The sequence below is a fragment of the Heloderma suspectum genome, chromosome 2, assembly GCF_057233095.1.
Source record: "Heloderma suspectum isolate Gila_16-S chromosome 2, 16-S_ref, whole genome shotgun sequence".
Taxonomy (NCBI): Eukaryota; Metazoa; Chordata; class Lepidosauria; order Squamata; family Helodermatidae; genus Heloderma; species Heloderma suspectum.
Window position 1 is genome coordinate 153,276,184 of NC_139459.1, and position 23,160 is coordinate 153,299,343.

The 23,160-nt window shown below is 40.8% G+C and overlaps 1 protein-coding gene and 1 pseudogene across 6 annotated transcripts in view; one reads left to right on the top strand and one right to left on the bottom strand.

The window, feature by feature from the left end:
* MAN1A2 (mannosidase alpha class 1A member 2) overlaps positions 1-23,160 on the top strand; it is a 79,283-nt gene that overhangs the window by 11,849 nt on the left and 44,274 nt on the right. For all 6 annotated transcript variants that reach the window (XM_084835264.1, XM_084835269.1, XM_084835265.1 and 3 more), the window contains exons 2-5: positions 8,155-8,410; positions 9,675-9,771; positions 20,087-20,205; positions 22,664-22,744. In XM_084835264.1, coding sequence (XP_084691390.1) covers positions 8,155-8,410; positions 9,675-9,771; positions 20,087-20,205; positions 22,664-22,744 — 553 coding nt within the window. The remainder of the gene's footprint in view (positions 1-8,154; positions 8,411-9,674; positions 9,772-20,086; positions 20,206-22,663; positions 22,745-23,160) is intronic.
* Positions 15,345-17,099, bottom strand: LOC146352955 (signal peptide peptidase-like 2B pseudogene; annotated as a pseudogene).

Here is a 23,160-nt window from a genome sequence, read left to right on the forward strand (position 1 = left end):
GCCTGAGGCAAAGGGCAAGGTGGCACCCCACTCTGTGGACAAGAGTTGACTTCCTAGCGATTGAATCTTACTTCAGCTGATAGCAGGGCAGCCTCTTCCACTCGATCTGAGGACAGCAGGCTAGCTTAGGGAGGCCATGGCAGGCCATGTGGCATACACAGCTCTGTTCTCCAACTAATTGCCACCACTCACCACCCCTAATGGTAGGGCCTAATGGTAGGGCTGGCCCTGAGCAGCAGTGCTATTTATGAATGGATAGAAGAGTTGTGATATGTGTACATACAGATTTAAGATATATACTGCAAGTTTAATTTTCTCTTTCCTTCTGGAGGCCTGGGTGGGTCCTCTCCTTCTCTTAGTGCAGGCCTTGGAGCTACGGCAGTGTGCCATGCACCTTCTCGGAAGTTAATTTTTTTTCTCATGTGTTGTAGTAATAAAGAACTCTGTTGTGAAAGTACCTGAGTCATAGGAGTGTATTTACATGTTGAGGAGGTAGCCCCCGCCCCCTTATTTATTAATCATACCCAAGTGACATTCCAGGGGTGAAGGGAGCCATGGAAAGAATGGAATATTTCAGCTATGGATGGAAAGACATTGTCTGGACACCACAGAGCGGGGTGGACCTAATGTACAAATTTTTCAGAAGCCAGTTCTGTCTGTCTCAGTAGATCCAGGGCTTCTTGCTGCTCAGTCACTAGATCTACCAGAAATGATAGGCCTGTTCTCTGATGCTATCAGAGTTTTTTTTAAGGTACAACCAGACACAAGATGTACAATTCCAAAAGAACATCTGTACAGATCAAAATTCAAGTAATGCAAAAGTTGTATTATGTCAGCTGATGTAGAACGTGGCAGGTAATGTGAAAAGTAAAGTGAATAGTCCGGGCTCCTCTACAATCCTAAATCCTGATCACACCTACCAATTCTACCTAGTGTGATATAGTGGTCAGAGTGTTGGACTGGGACTTGGGAGATCTGGGTTCTAGTCCCTACTTAGCCATGAAGCTCACTGGGTGACTTTGGGCCAGTTGCTTCCCCTCAGCCTAACCTACTTCACAGAGTTGTTGTGCGGATAAAATGAAGACGAGGAGGACTGTGTGAGCCACCTTGGGTTCCTTGGGAGAGGAAGAAAGGCAGCATATAAATGTGTTAATAAATAAAATACTCATTTCTCCTCCCCCTGCTGAAGACACTCCCTGCATCTTCACTGCTACTCTCTACAGTGTGTTCACCAACATTTCCAAGGTGAAGGAAGCTATTCTAGCATATGGGGGCCCTTGTCAATCAACTTTGTATGATTTGTCAGGGAAAGGGTCACCATGTGCTAGAATAGCCAGAATAGGAGGTGATGCCAGAAAATACCCAATACATTCTTAAGACTGCTGTACCATGTTTATGCATCTCTGTATTTTTTTTCCCTTGTGCTTAGGGATATTTAAAAAAAAAAAAAAAACTCCAAATAATGATTCATTGGAATTCATGATACCTGATGTGTGGAGCTTAACTATAACATTCTGCATTAGTGCTCTCAATTCCCAGGATTTTCTGCTACTCTGTCTAGGCTTTTATATATCATGGTATGTGACACTAAGCAACAAAGCATGAGCGCATGCACACACATGAAGTTAAAGCCAATGTCACATTAGCAGCCATCTCTTAACACAATGGGACTTTCTGCCTCTCTTCTCCCTACTTCAGCCCTTTGCACCACCTGAAAATCTGCTCCACAGAGTTTCTCAGCTTTCTGGAGCAGGTTTGAGAGTGCACAGGGGGCTGCAGGGGAGAGGGGAAGTTTCCCCTTCCCATTGCCACTGATGGAACCATTTCCATCAGTGGAGTGACACCGTTGGATACAACCCAAGGAAAATCCACAGATGTGTTTTAGTGTGTGCTATGTGTGCAAATTACAATAATATACCACTGAATGTGGTATACAGCTCCCCCCCCGAAAAATTAGCCCATGTGGACACCATGGCTGAAAGTCTCTACTATTTCTTTTTTGTTTGTATGGGTGTTTGTCTAAAGATAGGAACCCGAAAGAAACGTCTGAATCATTAACTCAACAAGCAACCCCTCGAATTACAGTCAGGGTGAGGACAGTTGTGAGGGTTTTCACAGATCAGGTCCTTTAAAGCAGCTTTTAAACTCAATTTTTAATAGAGGCTTGAGTGTTTGGTACTCCCCCCTTTTAAAAGGCATAATAAAGCATTTAGTCAGAGAGCAGTTGTCCTCTGTCCTTCATAGCAGGGGGAGGGAAGGTCTTTCAGCGGGAGGGCGGAGTTCCATTTTGGAGGCGCTTCCAGTGGGGGGTGGGGCAGAAGGCAAGGGGCCGGGGCAAAAATGCCAGCCTGTTGTAGCTCAAATCTCTTACTATCAGCAACTAAGCCTTAGGAGAGGCATTTCAACCTTTTAGAATGGGGGTGGACATGGCAAAAAAAGCTGGGAAACTATCAAAAATGGGTGTGTGGGGGGGAAGAAGGAATGGGGTCAGGAGAAGGAGACAGGGCCAACTGGGGAACCTTAGAGGGCTGGATTTGGCTCCTGTGTTGAGTTTACAGTGTAGCAGAAATATGTAGCAGTACATATGGCGGGGTGGGGTTGTAAAAAGTGAGGTCAGAGGGAAATGAAATGCAGAAAGTACAAATGGTAATTACCTTATTAACAATGGCCATTCACAGAACAGTTATTGAGTGATAATACAGACATCCTTGCATTGGTGAGCTGATTAAAACATGTAGTGTTGCTGTTTTTAAAAAGGTTTTATCAGTGGATCATGTATTTATGGGTGCATGACTGTGCTGTAACCCATTTTGCAATTAAACTATCACAATTCTATTAGGGCTTCTGGCATTGGAATATCTATGTATTATATTGGAATTGAGTAATGATCTATAGACTGTATTCAGTCCTTGTTGGAAAGGATGGCATTGGTTTCATTTCACTTTTCCAACAAATGCCATTTCATAGGCTTGTGTGAAACATTATTGTAGTATTCCTAAGGTTGGTGGCACCTGATGACCCTTCTTCCCAAATAAAACAAAATGCACTCAGTGCACCTTCTCCAATTATTATGCAGCTGCAGCACATATTTTATACAAGAGACGTCATTTTTTCATAGAAGGTGAGATGGTATCAGTCATATTTTTGACACTCTGAAGAAACTGACCGGGTTTGGCCAAGCAGGGGAAGCAATGCAGCATGGCTTGTTCCCCCACCCCCACACGTGCCAGTCATGCAACCGGCATTTCCCTAATTACCCACACTGTGTCGTAGGTTGCTGTGTCGTCCGAACCCAGTGTACAGCAGATGTCGCTTCTTACCCAGCCTACAACCCATGGCTTGCAGTAGGGATTGTGGGATAGTGAGAAGCCGCCCCCTCCATGCCGGGTTCAGACAACATGGCAACCCATAACACGGCACGGGTAAAAAGGGAAATGCTGGTCCCACAACTGGGACGTGCAGGGGTGGGGGAAATAACCCATACTGTGACATTTCCCCTTCTGATTGTCCGAACGCAGCCACTGAATGCCTGAAGTATTTCCAGTTGATTCCATGAAGGCTTTAAGCTGACTTGCTATGTCCTTCGTGGCAAAAAATTGAGTATTGTCTCTGCCCTACATACATAACATCCAGTCAGAGCTTTGCATATTTTGTTCATTCTCTTCATATAGCATTCATGAATGGAAATATCTGATCCTTGATTTTGGAGTAAGTTGGCAAAGAAGGTTCCCAACTAACAGAGTAAACTCATCAATATTACAAGATAAAACATGGTTTGTGTGTGAATTATCATTTATTGTAAGTCACCTTGATGACCTTTTGGTCGGGCAGAAAGGTGGGATATGAATACTTTAAATAAATAGGGCTATAAATCTGAATAGTGCAGGTATTACACAAGATTCCAGCTGATATAATTGCCAGGTTGCCTTTTTAAAAAAAGAGGCAAGCACAAAAAGTTCTAAAAACATGTATTGGTTATTAAAAACAACAACAATCCAACCCTCCTCATGAATTCTCCATGTGTTAATGGTTTCCTGCCATATTTATTTCTTGGCTATATTCAGAATGACTTAGAAATCCTTTCAAGCATACTTGGTATGAGTAAGGGCTAACACCATTTTGCTTTTAACAGTAGAAACTGATATGCTTTGAAGATAATCCATGCACTAGTAGCATCCCATTTGAATCACTGCAATGCATTGTATGTGGAATTGGAAGACTGCTTGGAAATGTCACTTGGCACAAAATACACTGACTAGATTGCTGACTGGGACTGGTAAATGGTACATAACATTTCACTCTTAAAACAACTTAATTGGCTCCTGATCCTTTTCCAGGTACATTTCAGAGTGCTGGTTTTAACCTTTTAAAGCCCTAAATGACTTGGGACTAGGGTACCTTGCAGACTGCTTTTTCCTACATGAACTTGTCCAGATATTAAGATGGTTCTCAGGGGCTGCTCCTTGATTCCCCCTTTCTTTGGAGGTGATGTGGGTGGCAAGGTGAGATAGTGCCCAGTGATGTGGGGTTGAACGTTTTCCAGTGCTTTATTTTTCCACAGAAAATTTTGTAAGTTCATTAGTAAAAATGAATGTATGCCAATTGCAAATACAATATTAGACAAGCTTGGCAATTTCAAAGTTGTAATTAATGTTTGTCAGGTGATTATCCCTAGTAAGTATGTGAGAGAACATGTATATGTCATTGTTGAAATACATATATGTCTCTCTATGTCTGAGTGAAATGGAAGAAATAGTGATAGCAAAGCTAAAGGTGTCCTAACTACCGTAACGGAAGAGTGTTGAATTCTGTTGAAATAGATGAGTGGTTGTCAGCATACCATGCACTTTTGCGGGGGTGGGGGGTTGCCAAATTAATTACACTGTCAACATTTTTCAGTACCTTAAATGTAAACAATGTAAAGGAAGTACATGCTATTGTCTTTACATTTTTACAAGTATTCTAATAAATATTTTTACATAATATAACATTTAAATCACGTTTTAGGATTTTTTTCTATCCAAACATGCATAGAATTGCACCCTAAGTGCTTTACTTCTTCCTCTCAAATATTGCAGGTCAAATACTTGTGGTGTCTTGGGACAGAAAATTAACATGGGGTACTTTTAAAGTTTTGTTTACTGAATACAAGTAAACATGCTAATTTAGATCTCTCTAGGGCAGAGGTGGGCAACCTGTGGCCCTTCAGAAGTTTTGGCCTGTGGCTCCCATCAGCTCTAACTGCCATAACCAATAATGAGGGATGGTGGGAGCTATAGGCCAAAATGTCTGGAGGGCCAAAAGTTGCCCACTCCTCTAGGGCATCAGAACATTTTTAAATGTAAACTGAAAATTTTCCTATGCAAATGACCTTATGCAAAGTAACCTAATTAGCATATTTTGCCCTGGAAAATTTTCCGATTCAAAATTTTCTGGAAAACCCACATCACTGATAGTGCCTTGATGAAGTGCTCTGATTCAGGAATGATTTTCTCAGGGAGGCTTCCTTGGCACAGGTCTGGTGTCTTTTCAGCTCCAGGTGAAGAGCTTTTCATTTCTATAGGCCTTTAGATATTTTAATCCTTGTTTTAATCTTTGGCTCGGATGTTTGTTTATACTGTGTGGGTTTTATTGTTTTGTTGTACTTTTAATTCTTAGCTGCTTTTGAGAGCCTTTGACTGAAGAGTGGGATTAGAAATATTCAGAAATAAGGTTTAGGTATTTGGATATTGCATAAAACCGTGGTTTGCATTAACCATGGTTTAGTACCCAAACTATGATTAGATCTACTTGCCTGCTTTCATTTTCCATTTCTTGGGTGCACAGGCCTCTAGAGGTAGAGCTATAGCTGTAACGTTGGTTTGGTGTGATGTCTGAATGTGACAAACCATAGTTAGGACAAACCATGATTTGTAAACTCACTTTAAACCATGATTTCTGATTTTAATGTGCAGTTCACAAGCCATGGTTACACTTTCTTAATTATAGTTTGCTGTGATATCTGAATTGAGCTTTAGTGTCTACCCATTTTTTCCTTATAACTCTATGAGGGGACTGTACTTTTTCTTTATATCTCAGAAACTCATGGGGAACCTTGGCAGTTTATCAAGTAGTTACATGCACATTGTTGTAAACTGGTTCAATAGTACAGAGAGTTCCCACCTCCAGCCCAGATTCCTGGCATAATCCACTCTGGATGGAGTCTTATGCTAAGGATAAAAATGCAGGTTCGTCAAATAATATCAAACACAATATAGCTCTGTTTTGCCAAGAGGCAAAGGTTCTTTTAGGATTCAGAAGCAATAAACACACAAGTGAATAGAAGTCAAGGATTTTATTAAAGAGCCGGAAAAATGATACAGAGAAACATAAAACACTGATACTGAGCAAGATAGCTTACTTTCCCGTTCAGTTGTCCAGAGCTCCAGGTGAACGACGATGAAGAGACCCCAGTCAAACAGCTGGCAAGCAGCACCTCCGTGGTCCAGGTCTGCGTTGAAGCTCACTGTGGGCAAGTCTCCGGTGACTTTTATACCTGAGTTGCCCTGTTGCTATGTGCAGGTTTGAGGAGCACCCTAATTAATTGCACCTGAGATGATAGTCAGATTCTGGCATCTCATGATGTTCATACATTCTTGTATTGCGCTAAAGCGAGTGGACAGTGGCCAACCTAATTGATTCAAGATTGCTCCCAAGTAGACAACTGACCTTGGAAAGCAAAGCCTCCAGCCTAGAGGCTTGAAAGCTCTTAAGGGGGCCAGATTTTTAAGATTATCCAGGAGATTTAGGCATGCAAGGAACAATTGTGGGATGCCACTCTCCTGTCTCCTTGAAATACAATGGTCTTCTGGTGCATTTCCTCTACAAACTCTAATCCTGCTCAGTTTGTACAGTGCCTTTTTAAAAATATAAAATCTTGCCTATCAGTTTTCAGCAGGAAGGAAGACTGTGAGTGGACTGAATCCTGCCCCTGCTTCTATTCCCACACAGCTGATTAGCAAGATTTTAGCTTTAAAAGAAGGGTCCATGCATGTAGCTCCAGCTGTTGAATCAGAGAACAGAACTGTGCATATGCAGCCTGCTTGCGCATGTATTTGCTCTTCTAGCTAGGCATATATGTGTGTAAAACCTGCTTCCTCACACATATGGGGTTTTATGTTATTGAACTAAAGAACTAATATTTTACCTAGATTTAAAAGAGACAATAGAAGTGATGTGAATAATTATGGACATGTTCAAGCAATAACATAAACTTTTTAGTTAAAAGGAGCAACCATTTTATGTGTAATGATGTGTGGGAACATGGATTCCCTTCTTTGGATTGGGAACTGTGAGTGTAATGTACATTCTAAAGCTCTGCCATTCCCCACCCCAAGTGTAAGTGGGGAATTTCCATTGATCTTGGGAGGACAGACACACAATTCCAAAGACTTTTTACAGGGATGTCTTACCTTAATATTTTTTAAATGTGAGGTGCCGAGAGTTTCTTTTCTTTTAACTTGTAAAAAAGCTGACTTGCTGGCACGCTGTAGCCTGACCATGTTCACTTCCTCAGCAGAATACCACATGGGAATGACGCTACAGGTTTAATAAATCGGGGGGTGGGTGGGTGGGTGGAGATTTTTGCTTCACCTCCACAAATGGTTGAAAAAAGTTGGACCAATAGGTTCAGCCTAGCTCTAGTCCAGACACATTACATTGTTCTCAGTGGGATGCACATTCTTGCATAACTAGACATGCTTATCTATACCTTACTAGAGCTGAACGAGGGCCGAAGAGTTGGATCTATTAAATCTATTACTATGGAACTATTACTACAAATCAACCTGCAAGTCATTAAGTGTTGCCTAATTAAGTGAAATTCTTGAATAAGAGGAAAGGCCCATTGAATCACCAGAACTTCTACAATATTCCAGTGCCAATTATTTCTAACATTTTTTGATGTAATGTACATAAGTCCTCAAACACCAATAGATGTATCATTGTTAGACATTTGCTTATCTTCAGTTACAGTTGGAATAAGAAGTATAGACTCTTGCTATATAATAGCAAGTTAAAGTCAGCCCATGCTAATATGATCCACAACATTTCCCCAAAACAGAGCTTTAGTTGCCTTTAAGAAATTAGCTTTCTGACTACTATTCGTTTCTTTAGGGAAGAAGAGGAACTCTTGAGAAATAAAATTCGTGCAGACCACGAAAAAGCTCTAGAAGAAGCAAAAGAGAAACTGAAGAAGTCACGGGATGAGATCCAAGCAGAAATTCAAACTGAGAAGAACAAGATAGTAAAGGGCTTGAAAAACAAAAGCAGCAAGCCTCTGCCACCAGTTCCGGTACCAAATCTTGTAGGGATAAACGATGGAGATCCAGTGGATCCAGACATCCGAGAAAAAAGGGACAAAATTAAAGAGGTAATGGATTGTGTCATCTGATTATTATTTAGGCATGTTTCCTGATGTGAGGATTATTTCTATAAAACTCTCAGAAACCATACAGTTTATGGTAGCTATGCTCATTCCCTATCCCTTGCTGATTTGTCAAGTCCCACCTCTAGACCTCTCCTTCCAAGTGGAGTGTGTTCTTCACTGTCAGGTGAGCAATGTTGTGTTTTCTCTTGCTTTTATTTCTTGTAAAATTAAGGGTAAGCAATGAGAAACATGCCAATTTCGTAGTGCTGGTAAAGGATTGCTGTTGCTCTCTTTACCGTAGTGCTGGTAAAGAGTGCTGTTGCACTCATGCCCTGCTTGTGGATTCCCGGTCGACAGCTGGTTGGCCACTGTGAGAACAGAATGCTGGACTAGATGGACCCTTGGTCTGATCCAGCATGGCTCTTCTTATGTTCTTATATGCTTATGTTCTTAATTGTGAAAAGCTTAACTCTTAACTGCTGAGGTGACACAATGCAGTGATAAGAGAGAGGTAAATTCCAAGTTACTTCTCATCTTCTCTTCATCATCTCATGTAGCGTGGCTTATTTTTCTCAACAAGGCAACTTGAGAACCTGTGGTTTGTTTTTGGGTTGTTCGGGGTGGTTAATAAGCCACGCTGCATGCTTAACAAGCCATCCTGGCTGCATTCAGACAACACGATAACCCACCCTGCGGAAAATGTGCTGCGTTCAGAAAACACACTAACCTACAGTTCAACAAGCAACCCATGGTTCAAAACAACCCACTGAGTGTGGGTTAGCGTGTTGTGTGAACAGCCCCTATGGTTGCATGCAAATCAATGGAGTACAAGGCTTCTGCCCGCAGCTGAGTGGAAGGGAATCTTCCTGATTTGGAAGGGAATCTGAATAATTTAATCCTCTGTTGACAGGTAGAGTCAACTATAGCTCGACAGCAGTGAAAAAAAATAACTTTTGTGTCAGTCTCCTACAACTTCATGCTACAGGTATTCTTCAATCATGATGAGGTGTGAATTGCCATGTTATGTTTCAAGGGTTCTCCTTCTAAATCTAATGAAAAATCAGTGTAATTCATACAGCTTTTGTTGCCAAATCTGTCCCTTTTGGAATGACTGAGAAAACTGGAAAAACATACACAAAAAGTACCAGAGGTCAAAATGACCCCACAGAATGCTTTTTCAGTGGATCCATTACTTGTCATGTCTGTAGTTGATTAGACCAGAATCTATATAAGATTCTAACATTTTTATTTGTTTTCCATTCCTTAGATGATGAAACATGCTTGGGATAATTACCGGCAGTATGGATGGGGACATAATGAACTGAAACCCATTGCCAGGAAAGGACATTCCACCAACATCTTTGGTAGGTCATTCATTCTGAAAATTCCACGTAAACATCCCTTGTTTTTACCATTGTATTATTGGTATTTAATAAAGTGAGTGCCATGGACCAGGACCACCATCACTCATCCTCAGAGGATCCCAACTCCTTGTCCTCTGAAGGGGGCTCCAGAGTTAACGGCTCAGGGAGATGATTCAGCCTCAGAAAGGTTTCACAAGGCTTCCACCTTCTCAGGACCCAGTTCACCAGAAAACCCCCAGGAGTTGGCCCCCCTGCATCCAGAGAAAGTCACACAATCATTCTCAGACACTGAGGACTTGGGCCATGAGGATACTACCATAGCCGAGCCACTCCCACATGGTCACAGCCTGAGATTGCTAAAACAGGCCAGGCTCCTTTAAGAGACCAAACAAACTTCAGTCAGTATAGTGACGGGACCAACCAGCCTAAAGGCTGCTACATTTCTTTGTTTTATAAAATTTCCATAAACAATCACCCATATGGGTGTTATGTACATAAGGTTGAACACATATACAGTATAACAAGGTTGCTAGATACCTAGGCCTAGGCCTCTTCCAGTAATGAATTAACAGTCTAATTTTTTTGGAAAGGTCTATGTGGAGTTCATCCTTCTATCCCATAACAGCTTGTAGCTTGTTATTTTATTCATCAGTGTAAGAGTCCATATCATCTTTTCTACTGTGCAGTAGATGGTGTACAATGATTGCCAACCTTTTGCTAACAAAATCTTTGCAGCTGTTGGTATATAATTCACTCTCATGCCAAAGTGTGTACGGATCAGGTCTTTAATGTCTCCCGAGAGTATAGTTGCTGGAGTTTATTGCAACTCATAGTTTATAATCTCTCTGATGCTGCCTGTGATTTCTTTCCAATAGTCCTTTGCCAGATTACACTGCCACCATGTATGGGCAAAAGTCCTTCTGTTCCTGTACCTCCAATACATATTTGCTACTGCTAGAATCATTTTAGGTATCTGTTCAGGTGTGTACTACCACATGTATATCATTTTATTTAAACAATTCTTTGTTAGCTGCATCTGATTATTTTTAAGAGACTTTATACACATAATTCCATTGTTCTTCTGAGACAGATGTATTAAATTCTCTTTCCCTCTTTTGTTTAATTACTGGGGTCTAGAATTATTGTCTAAAGTATATAAAATATTTATTAATATTTTATATACTTTAGATAGTAATCTTTTCTGGACCCCCAAGATCAATAGTTTTTCAAAGACAGTATGCAACTCTCCCTAAGTACAAAATAAGTAGTTTTGCCCACTTCATACCTTGTTTAGCTTTATGCAGAACATGCATATGGTTATCCTTAATCAAATTATATGTGATATCAGAAAACATCCCCAAGTATCTAATGTTTCTTGTTTTACATTTTGATCCTGTTATTAGTCCAAGTTCCCCTTTTTGATCACTCTCCATTCACAGCAATAATATCTCCAGTTTCCCTGGGTTTACTTTATATCCAGAGACATTGATAAAAGCATTTAATGTGTTTTAAGAATTCTTTTCTTGCGATGTAAACATGACATTGTGTCTGCATAGAGCACTGTTTTACATTCATGTTCATTTATAATTATGCCTTTAATGCTCCCATCTTGTCTCATGTGTTGAGCCATAATGTCAATAGGTATATTAAAAAGTAATGGAGGCAAGGGACATCCCTATCTAACTCCTCTTCTAAGCTAATTGTAGGAGACATTTTATTGTTTATCAGAATCCTGCCCTGTGGCACTGTGTAAATGAGCTGAATCAAATTAGAAAAACGTCATCTGAATATAAACCTACAAAGAGTATCAAACATACATTTCTACTCTATGGAATCAAATGCTATTTGGGCATCCACAAAATAGAATAATGCATATTGCTTCATATTCTGTATATCATCTATCTATCTATCTATCTATCTATCTATCAAATTTACCATTTTCCTGAATTCTCTCCCCCGCCCCCACCTGCTTCATGAAGCCTGTTTGGTCTGTTCTGTAATTTCCCAAAATATTGTTTGTTTTATTCACTATTATAGCTGTCATAATTTTATAGGCATTCAGTAGAGATCTAGGTCTTCCCTGGTTTATGGATATATCTATCTCAGTAATACTTCATTAAACATTTTTACCAATTTTGGGATCAGTAATTCACTAAATTCTTGGCAGAATTCCCCGATTATACCATCTGGACCTGGAGATTTACCTTTATTAATGTTTTTAATTGTGATTTGAACCTCCTCTGCAGAGGTTTTAGTCTCTAATTGTGGTGTAATGGCTAGAGTGTTGGACTGGGAGCCGGGAGATCTGGGTTCTAGTCCCCACTCGGCCATGGAAGATCACTGGGTGGCTTTGGGCCAGTCACAGACTCTCCGCCCAGTCCACCTCACAGGGTTGTTGTTGTGAGGATAAAATGGAGGAGGACGAGGACTATGTACGCCGCCTTGGGTTCCTTAAGGAGGAAAAAAAGGCAGGATAGAAATGTAATAAATAAATAAATAAAATAATTGTTCTTTGTGTCCATGTTAAACGTGGGTACATGTGAACGCTTCAAATAATTATGAATTTCTTCTACTGAGGGATTATATTTATGAAAGTTCTCATTAAAAACACAAATGGATAATTGTGTGTGTGTGTACTCTAACACCATCTTATTTTTGTATAGAATTTATTTTTTGTATATTTTTTATCTCTCAAAGATTTGCTAGATACTTTCCCAGTTTATTAGTATATTCAAATATTCTTTGGTTTGAATACAATAAAGATTTAGTAGCTGAGTGACCACACTCCGAGAGAGAGCGGAGGACAGGAAGGCCTGGCATGCTATGGTCCATGGGGTCACGAAGAATCGGACACGACTTAACGACTGAACAACAACAAAGCATCTAGTAACCTCAGTTTGTTTCCATCCTGTTGACTAGTTTCTGTGCCAGTATTCTTATGTTGTCCTTCCGTATTATGGAATTATATTAGGATTTCTATCTTGTTCTTCCTTGTAATGTATCTCTGCTGTAATTAATTGTCTCCTAATAGGGTGTGGGTCTCTGATGGATCATTAATAAGAAAGAATTCTGATTTCTCTTTTTATTATATCCACCAGGACCCTGGTTTTTAGCAGCAATACATTGTTTCCATCTAAAATCTGATTTTTTTTTTAAGAAGTTGCCATTCATTTCATGGGTGTATGATCTGCATAAATCCATGGTTCCATTTTGACCTGCCTTCTTTTATGTAGAAAAAATGATGTCATAAAATACAATTTATTCTAGAGTACATGTTATGTCTGTAAGAACAGAATGTGTAGGGGGGGGTTGCCTTGAAATGTAATGTCTCATTTATTTATTTATTTATTTATTTATTTCAGAAAATGTTTACACCTCTTTCCATTTTTAAAAAATTCCAAAACATTTCACAAAGAAAAATCATAATAAAATGCAACAATAAAATATCCCATTAAAATAACCAAGGATAGCTGTCAGTGGTAACACAGGAAAATGCCTGTGCAAACAAGTATCTCTTTAGTTGTCGATCGAAACACTCCACACTTGGACCCCCCCTGATGGCAATGGGGAGATCATTTCACAGAGCGGGTGAAGAAGGCCCTCTTCTGTACCACAACCAAGTGAATATCAGCAAGGCCTCCCCCTCAGAAGGTAAAGACCAGAGCAGCCTATATAGGAGGAGGCAGTTTCTTAGATAATCTGGTCCTGAGCTGTTAAAGGCTTATGATCATGCAGTAATATGTTGAACATGGTTTAGTTGCTAATTGGCAGCCCATGCAGAGCTTTCGCTACAGGAGTCATATATGTATGGTAGAAAGCGCCACTGAGCGATCTAGTTGCTGCATTTTGCAGTAGCCGCGGCTTCAAAACCAAACTCCAGAGCAGCCCCACAGAAAGCATTTACAGTAGGCCAACCTTGAGGTTACCAGTGTATGGATCACTGTAGCCAGGCTACCCCTGTCATAGCTGTTGTACTAGCCGAAACTGGAAATAGGTGCTCTTTGTTGAGGCCACTTGGCTCTCCAGTGACAGAGACGAATCCCAAAGCACCGTAAATTACCCAACTCCCAGACCTGGGAATTGCCCACCCACAGATCCTCCCTCTGACCAGGATTCAATTTCATTTGGTTGACCCTCATCCAGCCCACCACCATTGTATCCAGGCATCAGTCCAGGTTATGTATGGCCACACCTGACTCAGGTGTAACAGAGAAATAGAGCTGGGTGTCATCTGAGTACTGATGACACCTCAGCCCATATCCCCTAATAACCACATTCAGTGGCTTCATATAGACGTTAAAAAGCACTGGTGACAGGATTGTGCCCTGTGTTACCCCACATCACAATTGCCAAAGGGTCAAGACACAGTCCCTCAATCCCACTCTCTGGAACTGACCCTGCAGGTATTTCTGGGGACAGTATTTAAAGGAGTTGTTACCACAGAGCTGCTCCTACTAAAACAAAAGGAGTTATGATTGCTCAGGAAGCAATTACTATTTTCTATAAATACAGTATTGGAGGACCCTGAAGGTCATTACCTTTTCCTTAAAGACACTTTAGAATGGGTTAAATTAACTTTATGTTGTATAAACATAAACACTGTATCCCATACACACTGGGAGCCAGTGTGGTGTAGTGGTGAGAATGTTGGACTGGGAGCTGGGAGATCTGGGTTCTAGTCCCCACTCAGCCATAGAAGCTCACTGGGTGACTTTGGGCCAGTCACGGACTCTCAGCCCAACCTACCTCACAGGGTTGTTGTGAGGATAAAATGGAGAGGAGGAAGAGGATAATGTAAGCCGCCTTGGGTTCCTTGCAAGAGGAAAAAAGGCGGGATATAAATGCAATAAATAAATATACAAACCAAATATCGGACGAGTACAGTTTATAGAAGTTTGATCTCAGAACTTAATAACTGGGTAGAAGTGGAAGTAATTTTGGCAGGAGATTTCAGTGCTGTACTCAGTCAGGACGTAGACACCTCAACAGGTCACAACAGACACGTAATAGAACCAAACATCTTCCAGAATTGCTTATATAATTGGTTGCCAATAGATATACATTGGATCTCTTTGTGGGATCCCTGTCAGTGAGGGTTAGGCAATCCAATGTCAGGGATAGGAGGTGGACTTTTCATCAGTATTCCTAAATGTGAGGTTTGACTTTTCCTCATAGGGATGAATATCAGGTGTTCACATATATGAGAGAATATAAACTGATCACTTGGGCACATTTAATGTATCCTAAGCATGTTTCATGTTCCTGGTAACTCCAGCTGTTAAGAATCAAGTCTGTGATTATCTGTGTAGCTCCTCCCCTCAGCTGCATAGTCTCATTTTGGGTTCTGTTTCTTCGTCACATGAGAGAGAGAGATGGTTAGGAAGTGGCTTATATGGATGAGTGGATGATGAGCAGTGTATTCTAAATTACTAAATTCCACAATAAGGGTGACAATGTAGGTTTATTTCCCAGCTCAGGCTTAAAGGACTTGTATTTGATCAACATGAAATGCCTGGATTGTTGCATAGTACATTCTCATGTGAGGTGGTTTTTCCTCTTTTCCTCACAGAATGTGGTTACTATGCTTCTCAGGCGTCTTCCTTTTTGTAGTCCTCATGTTGATTGGCCTGTTCTTCATGACTTGGCATGCAATTGATCATCTCTTCATTATGTGTCTTCAGGTCAGATAACTCATCTGTGAATATGCTGTCGGTACTAAGCTCTTCCTTGTGGAATGTGATGTTCATAATTTGTTTTTCCTTTCCTTGCTGACCAAGTTGTCCTTCTGAATCTTTCAGCATATTTGAGTGCTGGATGACTTTTTGTGAAGAAAGTTGAGACAGGTCATCTGCAGAGCTCATTCCTGTCCAAAAAATGATCACCTCTTTGCGAGAAGCAGCAACAGCCAGGGTAGTGATGAGTATACAGGGCACCAAGTATAGGAGGGTTGACTGACTTGCTTGCAAAAACGTTGCTGCAAGAAAAGTCACCAAGAGGCCATAACTATAAGCCAGAGTAGAAGCTAGAAAATAGACCCCTGAAGAGTTGACTTGTATATCAAATCTGTGGCAGTAGGCTACCAGAAAACCAGGAAGTACGATATCCCCAATTCCTACAGCAGTAAAAGAACGGTCATCCAGAATTGATGCTGAGGGTAATATTGGTACTTTCAACAGGAAGGGGATCTCTTCAGAATCAGATGACCTGAAAGCTGTCATGTCTGTGACACTTCTTCCTGTTTTGGTTAGGAAAGGAGTGACGAACAAACAGAGTACATCATAAAACAAATGAGCAAATAGAAACAAGCTACAGTTCTTTAAGGTAGGCATATGAACTGTTCTCAGAATGTAAATGCCAATAGAGATTCCTAAAATGTCTTGCAAAACCCAGCTCCACTCATCCTCATTTCTGAAGATAACCCAGATTGCATTGACAAATATACACAGCACTGCCAGAAGCAATGTTCTGACCTCCAGACCTTTGTAAAAGTATGGAAAATGGATTACATATTTTCCAAATGGGAACTTGCTCATAAGTGGAGCCAAACAACAGTATAGGCTAAAAGAGGCATATAGACAGAAAATGCCAATCATTGCGTGTACGAGGTAATCATAGAAAAAGTAGAGAGCAAGAAGCGTGAAGGAAGCCATTACTGCACAAGTACATGTGAAGTAGATATTGGTATCAATTGTTATCTCTCCAAAATCTTCGATTTGGCTTTTGATATATTGTTGCTTTTTTTTCTCTGTACTTCCTGCCCAGTAGCTTCCTATGGTGACTATGCCCATTGACATCAGGTAGATGATCCCACTTTTGTATAGCAAGTCCCTGATCAAATTCTTGAACAGTAAGTAAAGAATGTCCACATCACTGAGCAGAACCCCTGGGATAGTAATCTCCTCACAGTGACCCCAGTTGTATCCGGATCTCCAACTTCTCATGGGATATGGAGCATCTCCGCCAAGAGTCAATAGCCCCTGGGTTCTATTAATTTGATGGAGTCTGGCATTCTCAAAGAGATTGCAGTTGCCATCCCTTACAGATGCAATTCTTGTGCTGAATCCACCACCATCATTGTCATCCTCCCCAAAGAATGAAGGTAGGCAACACATGGCTGAGTAAGTGAGGTTCCAAGTTAATGGCTCAAGGTCGAGCCACTGATATGACTTCATCCATTGTGAAGGGAAGAGGAAGCAGTAATCTCCTCCTTTTTCTGGACTGATGTGGATGACTCCTGGATTCTGAGCAAGCACTGGTAGAATAAAGAACAGGAACAAACTGGCTACCAACAGCACTTTCCTCCTTGGCATTCCACAGTTTTCCTTCATCCTTTCTGGAACCTGTAGTCAAGTGCTGCTTCCCTCCCTTCTTGTCAAAGAGGGTCTGTCCCTTTTTCTCTTGGAGTGTGAAGCTTAGGCCCTGGGTCCCAAACTCTGCTTGCTACATGGTAAACTCTTCCTGATAACCTTACACCCTCACCATGGATATAACCCCCAACCTTGTTTGTTACATAATAACCCAGCTTCCTAACCATGGAGACGAACCCCACCCTTGTCTACTGCATTGCAGGCACCATCTTCTTTAGTTCTTGCTTTTACACAGCATGTTCCTTCTACTTCTCAGTGAGGCTGTTTATTACATAGTGAGCCTAACCCTCCTCCATGGATATGGAGGCAGAACTACACATTGGCAATGGGATTGTATTACTGCTTTTGTAATTTAATGTTTTGTGTAATGTGGTTACTCTGTCAGAAGCAGCTGTGATGTAAACATTTCACTTCATAAAGATTGTCTTCTCCTGAGGTTTTCAAATATAATGTCAAATATTTATTGCTTTGATATTACAGTAGGAAACAGCAGAATAATGAAGGTAAGGGAGAGGTGGAAGAGTACAAACAGAAAACCTCTTGAGGGTCATAGTGAATAATGAGATCAAGGAGCTGTCGGACTTTTCTTAATCATCAACCAACACAGGCTTGTAATTCACCAGTTTCCTGTGGTGAATAAGAGTTGTCCCCTGACAACCAGTAAAGGCTCTGTTCTCCCAACAAGCCTTAATGAAGTACTGACCCATTAAGGTTAGGTTGGAGACAGACAGACTCAGATTATAGCCATGTCTAACACATGGCTGCTGTTTTGAAGGCAGGTGGCTAGGCCTTGTGAGTTTTTCACTTCTGGAATGGGGAAAGGAGCAGACTAGAATGTTGCCTCTGAAATACATAGCCCTATGCTGAAGAGGGCTGCAGTTCTAGAACCTGCACACCAGATGACTCCATCTGCCTTCATCTTCCATGTAGCTACTATTACTTCTTCTCCTTCCCCTGTCTCTACCTCCATGCTTTTTGTCATGCTGCTTTCTGTACCTGGAACAGCTCTTCTCTTTTTCTTTCCCCTTCCCCCAGCCCCCCCAAATAATGTTTGGCACCTTGTTTTTGGTGACTGGTACTGAGAAAATGGGGGCTTGGGGTTGTTAAATTATAATTGTATCAGTGTTGTAATGATAAAGCTATGTGGCTAAGCTGTTATTACTATATCAACATCAGTCTCTACATTAATAAATCACTACTTTTTTTAAAGAGTAAGACTTGCCAGATTTTCATGAGGTTCTATTTTTGCTGTGAAAGTTGCCATTTCTGGGGGCATATAAATATTTGTGAATAAAACGTACGTTCTCCAGGCTCTTGCACATTTTTTGCATCTGTTTGTACTTGTTCCCTGATCTGCTGCTGGGGGGAGTGGGTGATTCTTCCCTATTGCCAAGGCAACTAGGCAGAAGTCCTCACACGTTGGCATGCGAGTCCCATTGAAAGCAAAGCATGGCAGAGGAGTGACTTCCACTTATTCCTGTATGGCCAAATGTACTTTTCTTTCAGTGATATGTGCATTTGGATGTGTACCCCAATGTGAAAGCAGCTTGGCTCTGTTGCTTTGGCAGTTGGAACATTCCTTCTTCCCCTGACACCTGCCCGCTTGTGAACAATTTTGTGCCATTGCACAAAGGGATATGAATAATTCCTGGAAAGTGGAGATTTGTTTCATAGGAGATGAAATGCATTTCCACTGTTATTTTGGCTCAACACTAGCTTAAAGATACTGGGTAGAATTAGGTATGGAGAGACTCACAGTGCTGATAGCTGGAACTTGGAGAACGGGAGTATATTTACATTAATTTGTCACTGATGTGAGCAACTCCTCTTAGATTAAGAAATGCAAAATACTTAAAATGATCCTACATCACCACCCATATTTCCTTCTGTTTCAGTAACAAAAAACTCAATGTTTATTTCATATATTACATATTACTTCCACTCTTTGAATTTACAGTAGTCATTTAACATTTTTGATTAACGTACATTGCTACTTTAAAAATACTGAGTGAAGAATATTAACTATTTATACCAAGAATACAAAGTGGTATAATTTTAACAATTTTTTAGCAATAGATTTTGGGGGTGGGGTGGTAGCATTGACATTATTGCTAAATCACCTGTGGGCAGGCTGTATGGAGGTGCATGAGGCACTATAGTGTTTCTGCAGCTGCCGAGTTAAGAACATAGGATGAATCTCAAGAGTTTTGAACGATAGCATGCTATAAATATTTGTGCTTAGAGAAAAATATGGATGTGATATTGCCTAGAGACTCAAATGTGAGAATGTCATGATTTTTGATGAGGACAGAATATCTTACTGAAAACTTGGAGTTGTCTGTTACAGGATTCTTGGTCATATGAGGTGGCTGAAAGAGTCAGTGGCCATTTTCTCACAGAACAGGATTTGGGGAAATCCTGGCTTACTAAGAATAAGTTGTGTGCTGTTGCACACAGCCCATTCCCCCCCACTAACATGAGTGGCTAAACAAATCAGAAATAGTTTGTTTAGCCAGGATTCGTAAGTCAGGAACAAAGGCTGCTAACCAGTGCACAGTATCAGGACCTTATTACACCTGTCTTGAAAGACCTTGTAACTTGAAAGACCTTGCAACTGCTTTCCAGGCTCAATTGAAGATTTTAACCTTTAAAGCCCTAAACTGCTTAGAACCTAGAGTTCTAAGGGACCGCTTGTCTTGTTATGAATCTGCTCAGGTATTAAAACCTGCAGGAGAGGCCCTTTTGACAGCACCATTACCTACAAAGGCCCATTTCTTGAGCATGCATGAAAGGACTTCGTCCTGTGTCACTCCTCAACTGTGGTATGAGCTCCTGTGTGAGCTGGGACCGTAGTTGCAGTTTAGGAATAAATCATAGTGATGTGGGAAGAGAAGAGAATGGCAGTAAGCGAAACATTTCTAATGAAAATTCTTGTTTTTCACCTGTAGGAAATTCACAACTAGGTGCTACTATAGTAGATGCCCTGGATACCCTCTATATTATGGGCCTTCATGATGAATTCAGAGAAGGGCAGGAATGGATTGACAATCACCTTGATTTCAGTGTGGTAAGTAGGACTTCTTTTAGTATGTGAATTAACTAATCCCTGTCTGGAGAAGCTTGTGGGAAACAGTCTTCTAGTCTGTTTCCAGGCCCAATTTAAAGTGCTACTTTTGACCTTCAGTGGCCTTTATGGTTTGAGACCAGGGTACCTGAAGGACACTTCTACCCACAGGACTGGTGATCAGCAGTGATCTCCACTGACATATATCACCTTAACACTGCTTTTCAGTCTTTTTAAAGAGATGTGGTTTAAATATATTTAGTGAGGTTTCATGTGGTTAGGCTCTTATCTGTTCACTTCATACTTTCCCCATTATCTTTCAGGTTGGCACCATTTTAGCCCTGTGTTTGTTTGTTTCTTTTAATTTGCATGAAAAAAGGTCTCACCTACATTTTAAAAAGTAATTTGATTTAAAATATTCTTACAGTAGTGTTTAAACAAGAAAGCATTTTAGTACAAATTTAAAAGCCGCCTTTGTGAAAGGATTCCATGGGTTTGAGTTCATTTTCCATCTTTTTAGTACCCCTATTTCTGTGGTGCAGAAACTTCTAGTGAAGAAGTTGTTATTTATTTATTTATTTATTTATTTATTTCATTTCTATAACATCCAATAGCCAAAGCTCTCTCAGCAGTTCACAAAAATTATAAGCCACAAATACAAGATAATAAAAAATGTTTAATGTACAAAATTTTAAAAACAATTTGAAACCACTAAAAGGGTTACAGTAAGATACTGTTCCTGATAAAAACTCACATAAATGCCTCATCAGATGCCATCAGATGCCTGGGAGTAGAGGACCATCTTAACCTGGCACCAGAAAGATGACAGTGTTGGTGCCATGCAGACCTCAGTGGGGAGAGCATTCCAGAATGGGGGGAGCACTGTTAAGAAGGCCCTCTTCCTTGTTGTCAGCCTCTGAGCTTACCTCAGAGGAGGCACTCAGAAGAGGGCCTCAGATGTTGTTTGTAGTGTCTGGGTAGGTTCATACTGGGAGAGGTGCTTCATCGGGTATTGCAGTCCCAAGCCATGTAGGGCTTTAAAGGTTAAAACCAGCACCTTGAATTGGGCTCAGAAACATATGGCATCCAGTGCAAGTGGCCCAGAATCGTTACTATATGCTCAGATCTTCTGGTCCCTGAAATTAACCTGGCTGCTACATTTTGCACAAGCTGCAGCTTCTGAAGAGTCTTGAAGGGCAGCCCCATGTAGAGCGCATTGCATTTAACTTGGAGGTTACCAGAGCATAGACTACTGATAGCCAGGTTATCCCTGTCCAGCGGCGTAGCTGGGCCACCTTCCAAACCTGGTAGAAGGTACTCGGTGCCACTGAGGCCACCTGAGCTTCAAGTAACAAAGACGGCTCTAGGAGAATCCGTAAGCTATGAACCTGCTCCTTCGGGGGAGTGCAACCCCATCTAGAACAGGATGAATACCATCTATCTTGTCAGAAGAACCACCTATTAACAGCATCTCAGTCTTGTCTGGAATGAGTTTCAGAGCTTTTCTACATAAGGCATTTGTTGTGTGCTCATCATTCCCTCCCTACTCAGAGTTGTTCACGGGTTCTTTAGACGATATAGTGGCCCTCCAGTTTCATTTCTGTTTTTAAACAGCCCTTTCTGCAAGTTGTTTTAGAGCAGTTATGATTTGTGAATAATAATTTATGAAAGCAAAAGAAAATGCTTTTTTCATTTCTTTAATTGCACTGTTCCACTATACTGCAGTGCCGCCTGAGGTTATATAGCAGAAAAGCAGGAAAGGAAATGCTCTTCGTGGAGTGCTCAGATCTCAGTTTTGTGACAAAACTGAAAGTAGATACAGCAGATTAACAGACTCATGTAGAGAAGCTCTCAGTTTATCAGCCAGTCTGTTGTTGCAGCCAGGCACTGATCTAGCACATCCACAGCTTCACCTCATGCAGATGAAGAGGAGAAGTAGAACTGTGTGTCATCAGCATACTGATGGCAACGCACTCCAAAACTCTGGGTGATTCCACTCAATGGTGATGGCATTAACTATAGTTGGTCAGTTCAGACATCATACCAAATCGTAATTGACATGAACAATTTCTGATTCTGCCTGCTGGCTGATCATAAGCCATGATTTGCCAGTTCAGACATCCACTGAAGCATAGTTAAGCTTCCTTAGCCATGGTTTAATGTCTTTGGCTGGGCCATTGTAGCAATGTAGAGGGAAAGGGCTGGCAGCCTTATGAGACTTCTGCTTTTCACGAGGTGATTCAGATTTACCATGACATTTGCAGACTCTCAGCCAAAGGGTTATGCTGTTAATGTGCTTATCCATTCAGTAGGTATCACTGACTCCAAAATCTGTACCATCCTGTCACATGAATTAATATAACCAAAAGAGCTGATAGAGGAGCCCATAAGAATGTGTGTTAAATGTAAATGCACTGTACTATCATCAAGCTTAAAGAATCTCCCTTTTTTCTGTTCCAAGAATTCAGAGGTATCTGTCTTTGAAGTCAATATCCGTTTCATTGGTGGCTTACTTGCAGCCTATTACCTGTCAGGACAGGAGGTAAATGAATTATTATATATTTGTGGAAATGTGTGCAGTTCATCACAGAAATGTCTTAAACAATGCAAAATCTTGTTTTCTTGCCACTTCATTGTCTGTTTGGTAAGTAATCATGGATGTAGCCATGGCCTACATGTATTTAGAAATTCAGTGCAAGTCCAGAAGAAACACAGAATTTGGTATTGGTCACAGAAATCAGCATCCTGAGAATCTCTCTTCATTTTAATTAGAAGCGGCAGTAAAGTGAAATCTCGTGATTTGGGATTTGGTAAAGGGTGCTTTGGTTCTCTGAGAAACACATTGTCCCTTCCCTTGCATACTAAGAAAATCTGTGCTAGCTTGCTTAATTTGTATACGTATTCAGGATGGATAAACCAGCTTTTTTTTGGCATCACATTTGGGTTCTTGGCCACAGT